At 43.5% G+C, this 17,549-nt stretch overlaps 1 protein-coding gene across 1 annotated transcript in view; it reads right to left on the bottom strand.

The window, feature by feature from the left end:
• Positions 1-17,549, bottom strand: part of MYH15 (myosin heavy chain 15) — a 165,839-nt gene that overhangs the window by 17,855 nt on the left and 130,435 nt on the right. Inside the window, 8 exon segments of the mRNA XM_054709813.1 lie at positions 225-367; positions 2,694-2,819; positions 6,710-6,913; positions 7,144-7,189; positions 7,191-7,309; positions 7,312-7,324; positions 12,865-12,969; positions 17,261-17,396. Of these exon segments, the coding sequence (XP_054565788.1) occupies positions 225-367; positions 2,694-2,819; positions 6,710-6,913; positions 7,144-7,189; positions 7,191-7,309; positions 7,312-7,324; positions 12,865-12,969; positions 17,261-17,396 (892 nt within the window).

The following is a 17,549-nucleotide window of genomic DNA, read 5'->3' as shown; positions in this document are numbered from 1 at the left end:
TGTAGATGAATGGGAAGAGATGCATTGCAGGTAAGCAAGAAGCGGGAAGGCAGATTTAATCCAGTCCAAGAGAAATGGCCCAAAGTCGAACAAGAAAGAATGAATACACTGAAATCTGACCCTCTTAGAGATCTGAAAACACCAGAAGCAAAAGTGATAAGGGAGGTATGGATTATCTGGTGTTATTCCAGACAATGTGGGCTTGAATTGGGAATTGGGAAAACCCCATGATTACCCAGGCCAACTTTTCAGCTTCATCCAGCCTTTTTTGTAAGTCTTTAATTGTCTGCTCCATATTACTTCTCATCTTCTCCAAGTGGGCATTGGCATCTTGATCCTTCTTCAGTTCTTCTGACATGTTTGCTACCTAGAAAAGCAGGAAAGAGACTGAGATCATCTGGTAGCCAATTGATCTTAACATTTCTATCCACAATCTTCAGTTCTTGATCTAACTAGATGTCATGCCTTGCTTCTGTGTATGTAATCTCTTCCCATCAGGCTCTCCCTACTGTCTGTGGCCCTCAGATTTATGAAGAAAAGGCACTCAAGATAGCAGCAGCTACTGAAGAAACTAGGGTGAGGGGTGGTGGAAACAGACAAAAGATGAAGTACCATATGGACATTATTACCAACACCCTATGCTAAAAGTAAGATGAGCCACTGAAGCAACAACTTTTTAAATTTTCTAAAAATTTATTTCAGAGAGAAAGAAAGGGAGAGGGAGAGGAAGAGGGAGAGAAAGAGAGAAACATCAATGTGAGAGATAAATATTAATTGGTTGCCTCCCGTATGTGCCCTGACAGGGGATTGAATCCGCAACCTGAGTATGTGCCCTGACGGGAATCAAACCCATGACCTTTCAGTGTGCGAGACAATACTCCAACCAACTGAACCACACCTGCCAGGGCGAAGCAAGAACTTTTAATTGACCAAAGCACTGGGACATGTCCTGTGACATCATGCACCAGGAAAAAGTGTGGAGTGCCTATGAGAATCTTTTTCACAACTCACTTCTATGATTCTATGATTCACAACTGCAAACAAGTTTAGGCTCCAGGAATTTGGCAGCAACAGCTGTTCTGCATGCCAATAACCTGGCACATGGTAGGTTAATTCTTGCTTGTGAAGCCCGCTTTTGGCTTTGGCTATATATACAAGGGCTTAGTGTCTTGATGCAATTATTAAGAACTGTTTCCTGAATCTCTCAGTGCATTTAATGTAAGAACACTATCCTCCCAGGCAAAGCTTCTCTGTCTATCAGGTTACCAACCATCTGTATAATTTAAGTGTGAGACGTCTATGCAGATGGTGAGGGCAAAGAATAAATTATGAAGGCAGCTTTGGGCTCTGTTATGTGAGGTTGGGACTCAGAGCTAAACTACTGGAAAATTCAAGGGTGGTGAGAGGTAGTGAGTTCATTTTTCAACTTAGTCAAAAAAATCTATAAAAAGCAAAGTTAAGCAGATACAGTCTTCATAATGTATGACTACATAAATTTACCAAGCAGATCTAGAAGCTCTTTTTACTCCTTTCTATCTATGTGGATTTGCATAAATGTTAAGCACATTATTTTTCCCTTGGCCAAACATTTTCAAGCTTTCACACCCCTTTCCCCATCAGAGAGCAGAAGTGTCTGTCTTGATACAAAATGGCGAGTGACAGGCATGCTTCTCCATTCTTCCCGATCCTACAGTGACTAGGTAGCCAGGTTGTGGTGCAAAAGTTTTGTTCAGCTCCCCAAGGGCTAAATAACTCAGGCAAACACAGACACAAGCTCTTCCCCTCATCTGAATTTCAAAATGACAAATGTAAAATTGAATTGACTATCTTGTCTCCCTCCCCAATATCTATACCCTTTTCAGCAAGAGGAGCAGCTTCCATTCATCCAGCAAGGTCAAGGCTGCTGCCTAGGGTGGGTTGTTTGGACTACACAGAATCACCTGATGGGGTTGGGGTGAGTAGAGGCTGAAATCAAGCCCACGCCACTCAGCGGGGGCCTGCAAGGCTGGGTCCACCTTCCCCCTCCACCCTCCTTCCTGAATTTTTTTTGGTGAGCATTTCCTTCTGCTTATCCTTTGAGAGGAGCTCTGCATCTGCCCACAGAGAGTGCCCAGAGGGTGGCCTTTCTCCTGTTCCCACAAAGGTACAGTCAAGGCTGGGGGCAACCCTGAGCTGAGTGTCATTGAGGAAAAGTGCCGCCCTCAGCAACTTTTAAGTTGTAAATAAAGAAGGCACACACCAACCCTGAAGCCCCTCTTTATCAACCTATTCTGCTACCTGAGCAGTAGTACGGCTTGTAAGAAATAAGTGAAATAAGCATCATCATAAAACCGCTACACACTCTAGCAACATAGCTATTTGTAAGTAAACACGGGAAGAATTGTTTCTACACATTAGATATATCAATTCACAGCACAAAGTGGCTTAAGTTTAAAAAAAATCCCTTGCTTTGATAAGGTTTTGCTTATAGAAATTCAACTGCTCCTTTTCATTGCCTTAGGAGGTTGGAGGGGAGGAGTTAATTGGCCTAATTCCTCAAAATGGGAACAGAGAGCAGAGGGGTGAGCTAACCTCCTCCTGGCTGTTTGGAGAATCAAAGGAATCCTTTTTGGCTGCAGCTTGGCCTCTGACCAGCGGCTACTGCTCCAGACAACCCTGGAAGGCAGGAGTGAGCAGGCAGTCAATGCACCCACCTCAGCAGCTGCCTTCTTGGCCTTCTCATCTGCATTTCAACACCTCCACACGGCTTCTCCAGCTTCCTTCTGCATCCTGGCAACATCAACCTCCAGTTTCTTCTTCTGGCCGAGGAGACCTGTATTCTAAGGAAAAGCAGCCATCTCGTTAGGCAAGTTGAGACCAGCGATGCAAACACAAGCTAATATGTTTGGGACAGGCAATGGGACAGGGCTCAGGCCAAGGCTGAGTTTTATTCTAGTCAGCCACACTCACTTCAGCAACATTTCCAACCCCAGGAGGCCACGTTAGAAAAGCCTCTTGCCATCAAAGGCATACTTGAATGGAAGCAATTTCAACCATTCAGTAACAAAGAGATGACAGCCTGAATCAGAAAGGAGAAAGGGATTCAGGTAACCTACAAGCCAGGGACAGGTGTTTGGTTTTCAACTTGCTGAACAATATTTTTCTGCCTTAGCTCTTTGATGGGGTAGAACAAATGTCCCAGAGCAGCAGTCAGGGTCAACTGCCGACCTTGGGGAGCAGAGGGCTGGGGAATAACACTCAGTGTCCAGCATGATGCTCCAGGAAACAACAATCTTCCTCTTTATCTACCTCCCTTTCCTATGGGGCTTTGCAGTGAGGAGGTGGAAAGTCGTTGAGATGAGCTCCCCGCCACCACACTGCGCGGGAGGATTCTTTGTTCTGTGGCTGGTGCTGTCCTAATTCTTTCCTTCCTGGGGTGTGACAAGAGGCTGGAGCTCCTTTTACTGCTATTTGGTCCACGTTTGAAGCACAGATTTTCTGAAAGTATGAAACCTGAGCATAGAGAGTGTGTATAAAAGACACGAGCTTTCTATTTTTTATTTCTCCTCACTGTCCTTTCACTTTCCACCCGCTAGTGTCTCTCTCGGTGGCAGGACTGAGCCTTAGAAACAGAAAGAAAGATATTCCTACCCCACAGGTTCCTCCCTGTTTTCCTGGTGGCATGAAACATCTCCATCAAGGCTGCCAACCTCTGTCCTTAAGGGACAGCCAGGCTCTGGGCACCCCCAGGCTTCCCACTGCCTTGGATGTGGCCTGGGGTGGGTCAGTGTGTTTTTCTGGAGTATATTCTGGATGCTCACTGCACTTTACTGGGAAATGACATCTTTGTATAGGAAGCTAAAAGTGATTTGTTTGTACACAGAATCAGCTAATCTGTGAGGGAGATAATGGTTAAAACCTTTGCAAGCTGAGCCCCGACTGGTGTGACTCAGTTAGTTGGAGTGTCATCCCATACACCAAAAAGTCACAGTTTTGATCCCTGGTCAAGGTGCCTACCAAGCAATGTTTCTTTCTCGGTCTCTCTCTCTCTCCCTCTCCCTTCCTCTCTCTAAAATTAATACAAAACCATATTCTTGGTTAAAGATTAAAAATAAATTTATGAAAAAAACCTTTTTAAGATGAATGACTCTCTAATTGGTTCTTTTTTGGAAAAAGCAGGTTTAAGGGGTACTGTGTGGAAAGGTAATCTAGACAGTCACAGATCAGGTTTGAAAAGGACACATGTAATTAGCCAAGGATAACTTTGGCCTCAGATGTTTGTTTTAGAGGTCTGAGAATTCAGAAGGGCCTACGAAGGTTGCATAAAAGCTTCATTATGTTATCAGAAGACTGACAGTGTTTTAGTCATTGCAGGGTGTCCCCACGTGATTTATGTGGGGGAGGGGTCCTTAGGTGCAATATAGTATCCCCTAGATATGCTGGGTGAAAGGTAGTGCCTAGACCAGCAGCATCACCTGAGAACTCGCTTGATTCCTGGCTCCCACCACAGAGCTTCTGATTCCATAGGTCTGGGGTGAGACCTGAGAATTTGCATTTTTGTGGTAGCTTCTCTTACACACCTACATTTTCAGAAATGTGCCATAGAGACCAGCTCTCTCTACTGCCTAGTCCCCCTCAACCCCATCCAATCCTCCTCTCTATGTGTGGTTGATGGCCTCACCTCTCACTAGGCTGGTGGTTTTTCTTTTTTTCTCTTTTTTTAGGTTTTCATCATATAGGGACTCACTGGCGCATTATCAGTTATAATATGCATGGCAAACGATTTGTTACCCATAGCTATTAAGTACTATAGATAGTGAATGATTTAGTTTTAAAAAATTTGATATTCTACTTTATAAGAATCCCACTCATTGTATTTAGATCAGCCTTCTTGAGAGAAAGAGAGCATTTGATGTGAGTTACCCTGCTGGGAGTCACATGTCACCTACAGGCTGTTTGTTCTATACCACATGTTATCCAAACAGGATTGTGTCATGTGCATGGACACAATCCTGATTGCAGTGCCTTCCAGCTGGTACGCTCTTGTGTGTACTTCCCTTTTTCTCAGTGGGGACACAATTGGCATTCTGGGAGGGGAGAGTCTTTGAGATATAGGATTATCCTGCACCTCGCAGGAGTATTAGCATCTCTGGACCTTCCCCATTAAATTTCAGTGGCACTTCCCAGTCGCTGTGGAAACCAAAATGACCGCGCAGACATTTCTAAATACCCCAGAGCATGGCAATTCTTCCTCTAGTTGTTTTAACCCACCCTTCATAGCAATCATGAGAGTAAAACTTCCTAAAATATAAATCTAACAACTTCACTTTCAACTACCTAAAATTCCACAGCAGACTCTCATTAGCCACAAGACAGAATTCAGAAATCCATTGGTCTCAGATTCAAGGTCCCTGGTGACCTGGCTCTTACCTAGCATCATTTCTGTTGATCTGTCCCACCCTCACCCCATGCTCTAGTGAGTATATCCGTTTCCTTTAACGTTCACAATTCCCTCTTCTCCCCATGCCTCTGCCCTTGACTCCTCTCTACCTGGCTGGCTACTTAGTTATCCTTCATGACTCAGATTAAGTATGCTGTGCATCTACCTAAGCCTAGGATGGTCAGGGAAGGCTGTCTGTAGGGATGTGCTTGCTACAACACAAGAGTCACACTTTTAGGATAATAGAGACATTTTGTATCTATCCTATGTATACCTGTCCAAGTAATTGTTGGTGGGTGCCCTAAAATGTTTGTTGAATGACCCATTTACTATACACAGTTGTCCTACCACTATGACTTTCTTCCTGATCCTATAAGAATGGCAAATATTCTAAGAATTCTTGCTTGGCGTCACTTACATAACCTTCCATGAGAAGCCAAAGTTCTGACAGCACAGCAGCAGCAACTCAAAACTGTTAGCTATCTTTGGCCCTGAAGCAGGAGGTTTTCTTGCTAATGTCCTTTGTTGTTGTTGTTTTAATCCTGGAATGCTGGGAAACATGTGGCTTAGAAGCAGGCAAGAAGTTCTGGAACACTAGGGAATGTTCATCTCTCTCTCCCTAGCATCCTGTGAATGCCCTGACAGTCCATTCTTCTGGCAGAAGACTGTTATGGGTCAAATTGTGAACCTACCCAAAAAAACATACGTTAGAGTCCTAATCCCCAGTACTTCAGACTGTTACCTTATTTGGAGTAATCAAGTTGAAGTTGTCAGTGTGGCACTAATCCAAAATCACTGATGTCCTTATCAAAAAGAGACTATTTGGACAGAGACAGATGTTCACAGAGGAAAGATGGTGTTAGGACACGCAGCGAGAATGCCATGTGAAGGTGGAGGGTTGAAATGATGCATCTATAAACTAAAGAACATCGAAGATGGCCGAAACTAGGAAAAGGCAAGAAAGGGGTCACCTAGGAGATTCAGAGGGAGCATGACCCTGCCAACACCTTGGTTTCAGTCTCCTAGCCTTCAGAAATGTGAGAGAATACATTTCTGTTGTTTCAAGTCACCCAGTTTGTGGTACTTTGTTACAGCAGCGCTAGGAAACTCATACACTGGGGAATAAATAAAGAGTGACCACTGCTCTGAAGCCAAAGGCTCTCCCTGTGCCTCACATGCCACACCCAGGGTTAACATGGCAACTGTGCATGGCCGCAGGTTGACTGGTGTGTGTAAACCACTGCATTTAACCAGCTGACGCAGGTAATGAGAAGAGTTTATGGGCCCCACCTGGGTATGGAAAAGATGGATCCTTTCTGTGGCTTCCAGGAGCTCTTCCTCTACCTGCCTGCACCCACATTCTGTCTGCTCTTGCAAGGACCTCAGTTCCTCCAGTTGAGACTGGAGAAGAGAGTTGCACCGCTGAGCCATAGCCACCTGCTCCTTCAGCTCACTATTCAGGTGTGTGCAGTCGTCCAGCTGCACCCACAGGTCCTGCGAGAGAAAACATGGGCAAGGGGTACAGGGCCCTCTGAGTTCAACGGAATACGCACCTGTGCATGCATGTTCTGAGGAAAGCTCCACCAACTTAAATTTAAGCATGTTCCCGCTCTCTTGAAGGGTTTGATTTGTGTCCCCACTTTTATTGCTCAATAGAATCTGTTGATTGGTTGGCTTCCATGATCAGAGGCATTTCCCACCCCCATATTACAACTTGAAAATACCTTGACTTCAATCTGAAGTTGGCCCAGAGACTTGGTTGCCTCTGACACAGCTAAGCTGGAGTTCCATCTCATTGAGGACCCCTTCCATGTTTCTCTTCAGCTGGGTAGCCTCAATTCTGCTCCTGGTTTCAGAATCCAGACTATACTGCAGAGAGTCAATAGCACACACTGCTGTTTCCTCCTAATTTTAGAATAACATTCAGGGGGGAAAATCATGCACCCAAATTAAGAAAGGTTACCTGCTGTGTAAATAACAGTTTAGGAAACAGAAGAGCATTAAAATTCAAGAAAAATTCTGGGTAATTAACAAAATGAGTCTAAAGCGTTTTCGGTTTTAAAGCACAGAGGTTGAAGGGTTTGGTGAATGAGCACATGTCTATCATAACAGACTGAGATTCCCAGGCCAACCTCCTGAAAGAATCAAGGGAAGCACCAACCGGAATCTTTGGGTGGATTCCTATAGGGCAGACTTAGCCTTGTCTTAGGATCTCCCCCAAAGAATAATCTTTGGCAATTATCTGTATTTTATAAAGTGGCTACGGGTGAAGGAAGAATGCTCTTTCAGATAGCCATAGTATTTAAACACTTTCAATGATGCAAAATGTCTGAACAAGGCAAGAAGGAGCTACCCAGGTAGAAACAAGTCTTGAGCTCCAGCAATGCTGTTCCAATGGCCTCCAGAAACTTAACTTTCCTCGAATAGCATGGTTATCTCTCACTGGGAGTGTGAGAGACAACAAAGGATTGTCTGAGAAAGCCAACTGCTGTGTGATACTGAATTACTTCATAAACAAAGCCCTATGCTGAAATCACACTTGCAAAGTGGCAGAAGATTAGACAATAAATGTGTGTTCAGAAAAGCAATGAAAAAATTTTGGGGAAATCATGCCAATCATTTCCCAGCCCTTTTGCAGTGAATTTGGGACCATGTAACTGAATTCTTATGGATGGACTATGGGCAGAGTGTTTACAAGCCTATCCAATACAAATTTTTTCCTCGTGATCCTGTACTCTCTCGTCCCCATCTATGACAAACTTGGTGGCCACATATGGAAGGTCATAGCATTAAAAGATGGGAAAAACCTGGAAATGACTTGGAAGAATAGTGGCCTGCTCTCCACCCATACTCCAATTCTGACCTAGAGCAAAATAAACAAACTTTGATAATTTAAGTCATCAAGCTTTAGTGGGTGTGTTTAACTCCTATAACTAACATGTGCTTGTAAGCTCACTCTATTAAATAGGGCTGAGTGCTAAACAGATAAGGCAAAAGAGAAAAGAACCTTTCTGTTCTTCATTGAGCCTGTCAGCACAACATACTCATTCTGGGTCAGAATTAGGTTGCACATTGAGTTATCATTGAGTTTATGTCCTGAACTCTAAGGCCAATTAGAAAGGTGGGTAGCCTGCAGGGGGATAGGCAGGTGGCCAGGGTTTCTGATTGGGTGACAGATGGAAGCACCACTTTCCATGACCACCCTTCTCTCCATTAGTAGGACCAGGTCTCAGAGTAGTTAGTTATGGAAATATATGGGGAACAACTCTTTCTGGTTCCAGAACTAGCAGCTCTCCCCTGCCAACCCTATGTTCCTGGTTGCCATATGCTAAGGTCAGCCTCTCATGCCTATCTTTAGGGCCTGGTCCTTTGTTCAGTTCCCAGATCAGAATCCTATCAGGATGTCAGTATATAAGTTAATAGAGACTGTTATGACTAAATGTTGAGGTCCTAACCCCCAGTACCTCAGATGTGACTGTATTAGGAGATAGGACCTTTTGAAGAGGTGATTAAGGTCAAATGAGGCCATGAGGATGGTTCCTAATTCAACCTGACTGGCATCCTAATAAAAAGAGGACATTTGGATACTCAGACACCAGGAATGCACGCACACAGAAAGGGCACAGCAAGAGAAAGGCTATCTGCAAGCCAAGGAGAGAGGCTTCAGGAAAAAACAAATTTGCTGACACTTTGACTTTGGACGTATAACTTTCAGGAGTGTGAGAAAACAAATTTCTGTTGGTTAAGCCACCCAGTTCATGTATTTTGTTATGGCAGCCTGAGCCCATAACTCCTACAAGGACACGCACACTCAACATCACTAAAAGGTTTAAGACATCTCTCTGTCTTCCACTGGGGAAACTCATTTTTGCCACTGCTGACTCTCCTTACACAGAAACACTATAGCATCCCTAGTCTGGTGTCAAAATCCTCTATACAGAGATACATTCTGCTTAAGCAGACAAACTGAATGTTTCAAGCTGTCCTTTTCCTGCAGTTGTTTATGAAGCTTCATAAGTGCCTCTAGACACATAAAAAGTGCTGTGGTTAAGAGGCTTGGATACGATGCAGACCTAGAGAATGGCTGCTAGACAATCATCACAATTCATGCAGAGTCAAGATATCTTTACAAGGAAAACTCCCCCAAGTAGAATTTTTAAGAAAAAATGAAGCTCTCAGGGCTAGGGCATTATGGTAAAAAGTTCCTTTCCCTCACCTCCAGAAATGTAAAATACAGTTTGAGGAAAGAAATCAAATGTAAAACAACAAAAAAATTAATCTTAAAACTTGAAAAATCTATAGACAATTCAATAGGTCCTTTCTATTGCAATACTGCTTATCTGTATCAGAGAAATATAAGATTTTCCTTAATTACAATACAAATGATTCAGCTTTACATTATTAACAAGGCATTCTGTTAACTAAATGCCATGTATGAGTTTGAGATCCTGCTTTTTGTAGACATGATGAAATATTTTACTTAAAAATGAGAGGAGATTTAAACATATTCTTCTGGCAGAGACTTGAGCAATAAAAGAACTGAAGTCAGGTGGTGCATACAACTTAAGACCACGAGGCAAAGTGTGATATTATTGAGTTCACAGGAGTGGACCACATGGAGTGAAAGGGTGATGGCACATTACTATATACCTGAGACTAGAGGGAAGTGGTGGGTGCACTATGGGTTATGGGCCAAATCTGGCCATGCCATTTGATCTCCAATGTCTATGGCTGCTTTAAGCTACCACAGAGTTGAGTGGTTGTGACAGAGCCCTGATGGCCTGCAAAGCCAAAAGTATTTACTACCTGCTTTAAACAGAAAACATTTGCCTAACCCTTCTACCGGTGATCGAACCAAACAAATGCATTTTGATAGAATAAGGAATTTCGATGCCTCATTCCCCAAAGCGCCTTCCATAGCAATTCTCTGGATCTATCTGAGAGACTAGAATACAGGCCAGGCGCACCCTGCCCTAGGCCAGTGAGAAAACCCTCACACATTTCAGCATGTCTTTGAATACCCTGGGTTGGGAAGAATATAATTGGTGATCCCCAAAGAATCAGATGTACCTGTTTTTAACGCAATCTTGGGCCTTGTGGTAGGCCTTCACTTACATGGCATTTATGGCCACCAGGTGGCCTGTAAGCTGGTCCTTGACATTAGTCCTCCTTTCCTGTGTCTGGGGTGGAGAGGATCAAAGCCAGCCACCAAAGCTCCTCCCCTCCATCAGTGACTACATTGTCACCTCCCTACTTTAGCTATGCTAATTATAACATTTGCAGAAATTTAAAAAAAAAAAAAAGACGGCCTATCATCCATAAAAGTTTAAGAAGTCTTGGCTAAAATAGCAGGCACATTGTCTCCTCAACATTATGTGCTCAGAAATCTGCTGAACAAGCAAAACACCTAACACGCAAACCCAGCTGCTCATACATTTCACCACCCAGGCCTCCAGGCCCAGCTCACTCAGGTCAGTCCTCACAGAGAGAATGAAGAGTGAGCTGAACCGTAGAGAATGAGGTGAGTGAGTTGCCCAGTTTGAAGCAGTCAAGGTTTTGCCTTTGCCTCTGAGTCTCTCTCCTGCTTTTGTGGTCCCTTCAGCTTCCTGGGTCCTGTCTCAGAGGCCTCCTTCAGTTCCTGTAGAGTTACCTACGGCTTCTGTGGACATAAGACCTAGAACCTCACCTTGGCCTCGGGCAATATTTCTCTTGAGTTCTATAATTTACCTGGGTTATCTTTGATGGCTTGAAATCCTATGCTTTGCTCAAATTTTCCCCTCATATTCCATTGTTCCCTTAATATCCCTTCCTCTCCTAGCCCTAAAGTCGGATTATACCAAGGCATTCTGATACAATCGGGACTCACACAGAGCATTCCACTCGAAGGGGGCCTGGGATGCTATTTGTGAAATTTTGTAAGACATGCTCATCTTTCCTTTCCAGATGTACCTATTATAGTGATTATGAGTCATTAACTAAAACCCATGAATAGCTCACCCCTCCCTCCAACCCGCCCCTTCTTTTTTCAGCCCCTTCTTTCCCAGCTCCTGTCTAGTCTTCCGCTCTTTCTTCTCCAGCCCTAGCTGTTTGACTCTCGGGCTTCCTTTGCAGGAAGATAATTACCTTCGGGAATAGCTCTATGATACTCAGATGGACCTGATGAGATGCAGACTCTCTGAGGATTCGTTTTTCCTTAGCTCGGTTTATTAATAGGCACAGGTTTGACATTACCTGAAACGAGGGTGCTTTTTGGTGTGTGTTTTTAAATACACAAGGAGACATTCATTTTTGCTCCTCATAGAAGGAAGTAGGGCAAATATCAAGGCCCAATATTTTTGCCTTTCATCAAAAAATTTATTTTCACCACTGACTCAGAGCCTCTTAAGTAGACCAGAATTTATCACCACAGTCAGTCCTAGAGAGGAAAGTGCCGATGAGTGAGAGCAAAGCACACAAAGGCCCAAATTTGGCTTGACATCCTCATTTTTAAAAATGACCCCCTGTGGGATTTTTGTCTGAAAATGGGCTATGAGAAAGAAGCCATTTCAATAGTACATGTTAACAGTTTTTTGTTTTTTATTAATGTTTAACAAATGCACTGAAAGCAAGTTGCCCGTTGAACCTCGGACTCCAATGATTTTCTTTCTGACACATGGCTTTGACTTAGGGGGACAGATCAGATAGATAATATAATCATAGTTAATTCCATGTTTATAATCGTGCCTTTGATCTATAGAGTGTGAAGTGCTTTGCCAACATCAGCTTACTGATCTTCCTTACCACCTTCTGTGACATGTATGAGGCTGCTTTTATCCCCTCACTTCACTGAGAAGCTAAGAAGTGAAATGTCTAAAGTCATCAGCTTGCAATGATGGAGTCGGGAAAAGAGCCTGCCACCCACGAATCCTGTCTAATTCAGTTTCCTGACTATTAGGATGCAGCTGCCTCAACAGGGATTCATTAAGCAGCTTAGCTCTTGGCTTCTCCTCTCCAAATGAATGACCAGAGGTACAGGCAAGGGCTATGTGAAAATTTCACTTTGATATGACATTAATTTTAATACATAGCATCACATCTTTAGTTCTTTTCCTCCACTGCATTTCAGTTTCTTGGGTACCTAAAAAAGAGACTCTTTTATACAAAGACTCAGAGTATACACAGTAATTGTATATATAATTGAGTTTTTCGTGGGTGAGTATTTGAGGTTCGTATGGAAATAGAAGCTGCTCAAGTATAAACAAAATTATAAAAACTTACAGTAATTGTGTAGAAGTATTCTTGATAAGTAATGGTGGTAAGCTTTCTAGAAAGATTCAAGTTAGACTGCCTAAATTTCTTTGATAATGTTCCAACAGGGGTCATAAAAATAGCCAAGCACTGTGAGCTCTGTTCAATCAAGAGTTCTAAAATATGCAACTGTTGCTCATCAAAATAATCTTAAATGCCCCAAATTTTCTATTTCTTCATCTTTTTCTGAAAGCTTTTTTTCAAGTTCAGTTTTAGTATCTCAGAGTTCAAGCTGGAAATGAAGATTCTTGCTTTCATTACATTATTACATTTCAGAGCTCCCTGAAATCCTATATAATAAAAGGTAATATGCAAATTGAGCCTCACACCCTTACAAGATGGCTGCCTATGACCAGGTCGGCAGAGGGGTTAGTGAGGGATGACCAAGTGACTGAACATGCAGGCTGCGTGTGGTGACCAGGCCGGCAGGGGGGTTAGTGAGGGACAACCAAACGACTGAACAGTAGGTTGCGTGGGGTGACCAGGCCAGCAGAGGGAGGGGGGGCAGTTAGGAGCGACCAGGCCAGCAGAGGGGGGCAATTTGGGGAGACCAGGCCAACAAGGGGGGGGGCAGTTGGGGATGACCTGGCCAGCAGTGGGGGGGGGCAGTTAGGGGTGACCAGGCTGGCAGGGGGGGCAGTTAGGGGCAAACAGGCCAGCACGCAGAGGCAGTGAGGGGCGATCAGGCTGGCAGGGGGTGGCAGTTAGGGGCGACCAGGCAGGCAGGCAGGCGAGCGATTAGGAGCCAGTGATCCGGGATTGTGAGAGGGATGTCTGACTGCCAGATGTCTGGCAGTCGGACATCCCCCAAGGGGTCCTGGATTGGAGAGGGTGCAGGCTGGGCTGAGGACCCTCCCCCTCCACCCCACCCCCTCACCCCCCGTGCATGAATTTTGTGAACTGGGTCTCTAGTATATAAATAAAAAGCACTAAATTAAGTCCACTTTGGACATTTTTTTTTCTTTATAAAAGGTATGTCACTAATGTAGCTCTTTAGAGTTTCTGAGAAAGATCGAAGGTCAAATCAGGTCCCTTAAGTTGGGAACAGGATGAAACAGTGGTTAGTTTTGTCTGTCATGTGGTGGTGGTAAGTTAGACAGACATGAGCAGAGCAAGGAGGATGGGCCAAGTATAGGTCACCAGGGTGGAAAGCCCCAGGTACCTAGCAATGGGGAAACCTGGGAAAACAAGGACTTTACCCCCAGGGTAACCTTTCCTCCCCCAGCATATCTCTGGTCAGGCAATTTTGACCCCTGACCTTTCATATGTTGGTCATGGGGTTTGAACTCTCCCCTGACTGCCTCCCCTGGCATGTTGCAGTCATATGGGTTAGACCCCCTTGCAGGAACCAGGCCTCCAGGCCCAGAAAAGCAGCAAAATCAGACAAGACACTGACACTGCTGCCTCAGGACCAGCTGCATTGACAAATAGCCCCTGCCCTGGAGCTGACCAATCTGTGGAGACACACCTGGAAATAGCCTCTGTGGAGACACACCTGGAAAACTGATGAATAATCTATTGGGATCCTTCCCAGAGGTCTCCAAGATGACAACCCCAGTGCAGCTCTCTCTACAGAGCACACCTAGGCTTTCCCCTCCCTGTGCCAGCCATAACTATACCCCCGCAACCCCACCCCCCACGGCACTTATTCCTTGCCTTTGTCTGTTCCCTAAATTCCAAGGGCCTTTCTTTTGTCTCTGGAATTCATTTCCTAAAGCCCCGCCCCACACCTTTTTTTCCTGTAGCTCACTTCTACCTCTGCAACTTTCTAAATAAACTTTCTTTTATAGTTTGAGTCCTGGCTCTGAATTCTTTCTTAGCTGAAACTTAAGTACTGAGGTCACTGAACTGAGGTCCGGTCCGGCTCCACCAGTGTAACACCTGGTGCCGTTGCACTGCCAACAATGTCACTTAATAGCTCTGACATTCTTAGGGTTTTCAGCTGTAGTTCAAGAACTAGAGTTCTAAAGCATTTTTAAAATATAAAATTCCAATCTTGTCTATGACTCTATTTAAACCTTTAAATTTATTACTCGACTTTTTATAATGTATCCCATCTTTGAGATGAATCAATAAAAGTATCAAACTGGCATGAGGATTCCACCTGGAATCTTTTAATTCTGGATATCACAGAGGGATAGAGAAAAAGTTGAAAGCATTCAGAGAGCAAGAAACAGAATAGTGCCCAAATACTGTGATATGAAGAACAACAAAGGAATTTAGGATGCATTTGACACATACATTCAGTGTGAGTCATTATCACCATAATTATTACTACTACTTCATATGAATTGCTTTGGCAGGTAGGGAGATCTCCTAGGCCTCTGAATATTTAAAGATAAGGCAATTACTACCAGGGTTATTATAAAGGTCATTCAAGTTTTAAAATGTGGGCTTGATTGAATTTTTAAAGCCTGTTCTTAAAAATGTATGTAAAAGACAAAAAAGCACTTGGATAATACTGAGGGAGGTGTTTATAAAGGTTACAGGGGCCCTGGCCGGTGAGGCTCAGTTGGTTGAGCATTGTTCTGTGCACTGAAAGGTCGCTGGTTCAATTCCCGGTTAGGGCACATGTCCAGGTTGCAGGTTTGATCCCTGGTGGAGGTGTGTGCAGGAGGCAACCAATCCATGTTTCTCTCTTGCTTCAATGTTTCTCCCTCCTTGCCTACCTCTATAAAATCAATAAAAACATATATTTTTTAAATAGGGCACAAGGGGTGATGACAATCTATGGTCAGTTAACAATTGGCAGACATTCCTGAGAGAAGGAATAATTTTTATGGTAGTCTTTTGTAAGGAGTGATTAGAATATACCACAAAAACTAAAAATTAAAACTGAGTAGAAGTTTCAAAACAAAGATAAGAAAGATGTTAGAAATTTTAATATGGCTAAGGTCTTGCTGCTCTTCTCTGAACACTACCTTCAATATAAAAGAAAATAAATTAAAAAAAACAAACACTTGGATAGCAATTTCCTCCTAGGGAATGGTACCCTTTCTTTCTTCGGGGGAAACTGCCACCTCTCACCCTCCAGATTGCACTGAGAAAGTGAATCTTTGTAGGAGGTGACCTGGGATAATTTGAGTTTTGTGACTTCAGAGATAATCTGATAAAGTTTCTCATAAAGGCTCACCCAGGAAAATAAATAACCCAATTTTACAAATACATGTCCAAGTTGATGAAGTATTTATGGATGTGGCTGAAGACAAAACTTGAGAAAATGTTTATAGAATAGAGTGCCATCTAGTGGTACTGAATGGTATGAGTTCTATGGCCTTGGTAGTCTCACCTTTGATGGTAGTTAATTGAATATGCCAAGATGTCTATATGTTCTACAGGACTATAGGTACTGCTGACCAATCTCATCAGATTGTCATGGTGCTTGAAACTTCTACCATAGAAGTTTACTTCTTTGGGTTAAGGTGGTAGCTTTAGAAAGTCCCTAGCTAGAATGCCCAGAGAGCCAGGTGAAGGGAATAAGTAAATGAAACAAGGTTTACCAATTTTACAAGAACCAGCTTTGCTAGGGAACTCCGCACTGCTAATTGCAAGGATTCTGTACAAGACGTAGGCGACTTTGGAAAAACAATTATGCATAAAAAGGCAAAAGCTGCGTCAAGTGCTGTCCACTTGACAACTCAACATGCAAGGGTAATAAATATGAACACGGCTTCTGTCTGGCAGGGTTCTCACAGAAATGTAGTGGTGAGATAAATGCAGTACACACTGCTTGGCACAAAGCAGTGCTCTGGAGACTAATTTCCCACTATCATACTTCCAAACAGCCCTGACTAAAACTGGCTACTGTGTCTTCTAAAAAAATCATTGTTTCTGTTGGAGGGTGAGTGGGGTTGGCGTGTGTTTTAATGGGAGTGGGTGCTCATTCTAAGGGTGGGTCAAGCAAATGAAATTCAACCATTAGAAAGGTGGTATTGCAGCTCTAACTGCTTAGTGACTGTGACAGGGGGACTACCTTTTTAGTTCACCCTCTTTGACAAATGTTCTTCTCAGCAGTCCTTTCAATCACACTGTGGTTCTTGAGTTCTGGCTAAAATCAGAGTTTTCCTGAACTTTTAATCCATGCCACTGAAAATATTCCTGTCACACAGCCCGCACAAAATGAGCTTTCAGAAACAAATTACCTAAATTTTTATGGGGGGGAAAAAGTGTTTTGATTGATTTCGTTTAGAGAGGAGAAAGTGTGAGGATATTTGTTTTCAACATTCAACAAATATTTACTGAACCTCTACTACACAGGAGGCGATATTCTAGGTCAATTCTTCCCAAATGTTAATGTGCACATGAAACACCAAGGGATCTGGTTAAAATGCAGACTCTGATTCAACAGAGCCTGGGAAAGGCCTGACTGTCCAAACGTCCAGTAAGCCCCTCCCCTTCCCCCGATGATGCCCATTTTGAGGTTTGAGTATGAGAGTCTACGCACTGGGTATGCCCACCATGTTGTTAACAGGTGAATAAGTGTCACTGTGTTGTTGTTGTTGCTGGAATGCAGACCTTCTGCTTTATCCCAATGATAAAAATCTTCTTTACTACCTGAAGGTAATACATGCTTCTTCCAGCACCACCTGGACTTCAGCCTTCTCTTGTTCAATCTCTTTCTTGACCTTTTCCATTTCACTTAACTTCTTGTTTTCTTCTCTCAGCCGATTTGTCAGATTAGAAATCTCTCCTGAAAGGGAAAAATAAGAGCAAAATGAAAGGAACTGTGGTAGGCAGCTAGACAGATGTGAGCAGAGCAAGGATGATGGTACAGGTACGGAAGGTTACCTAGGTGGAAAGTCCTAGGTGCCCAGTAACGGACAATTGTAAGGAGGGACCTTGC

This window comes from Eptesicus fuscus, chromosome 3 (assembly GCF_027574615.1).
Source record: "Eptesicus fuscus isolate TK198812 chromosome 3, DD_ASM_mEF_20220401, whole genome shotgun sequence".
NCBI classification, from domain to species: Eukaryota; Metazoa; Chordata; class Mammalia; order Chiroptera; family Vespertilionidae; genus Eptesicus; species Eptesicus fuscus.
Note: the sequence above shows the minus strand (reverse complement) of the source record. Positions and strands in the feature narration are given on the sequence as shown.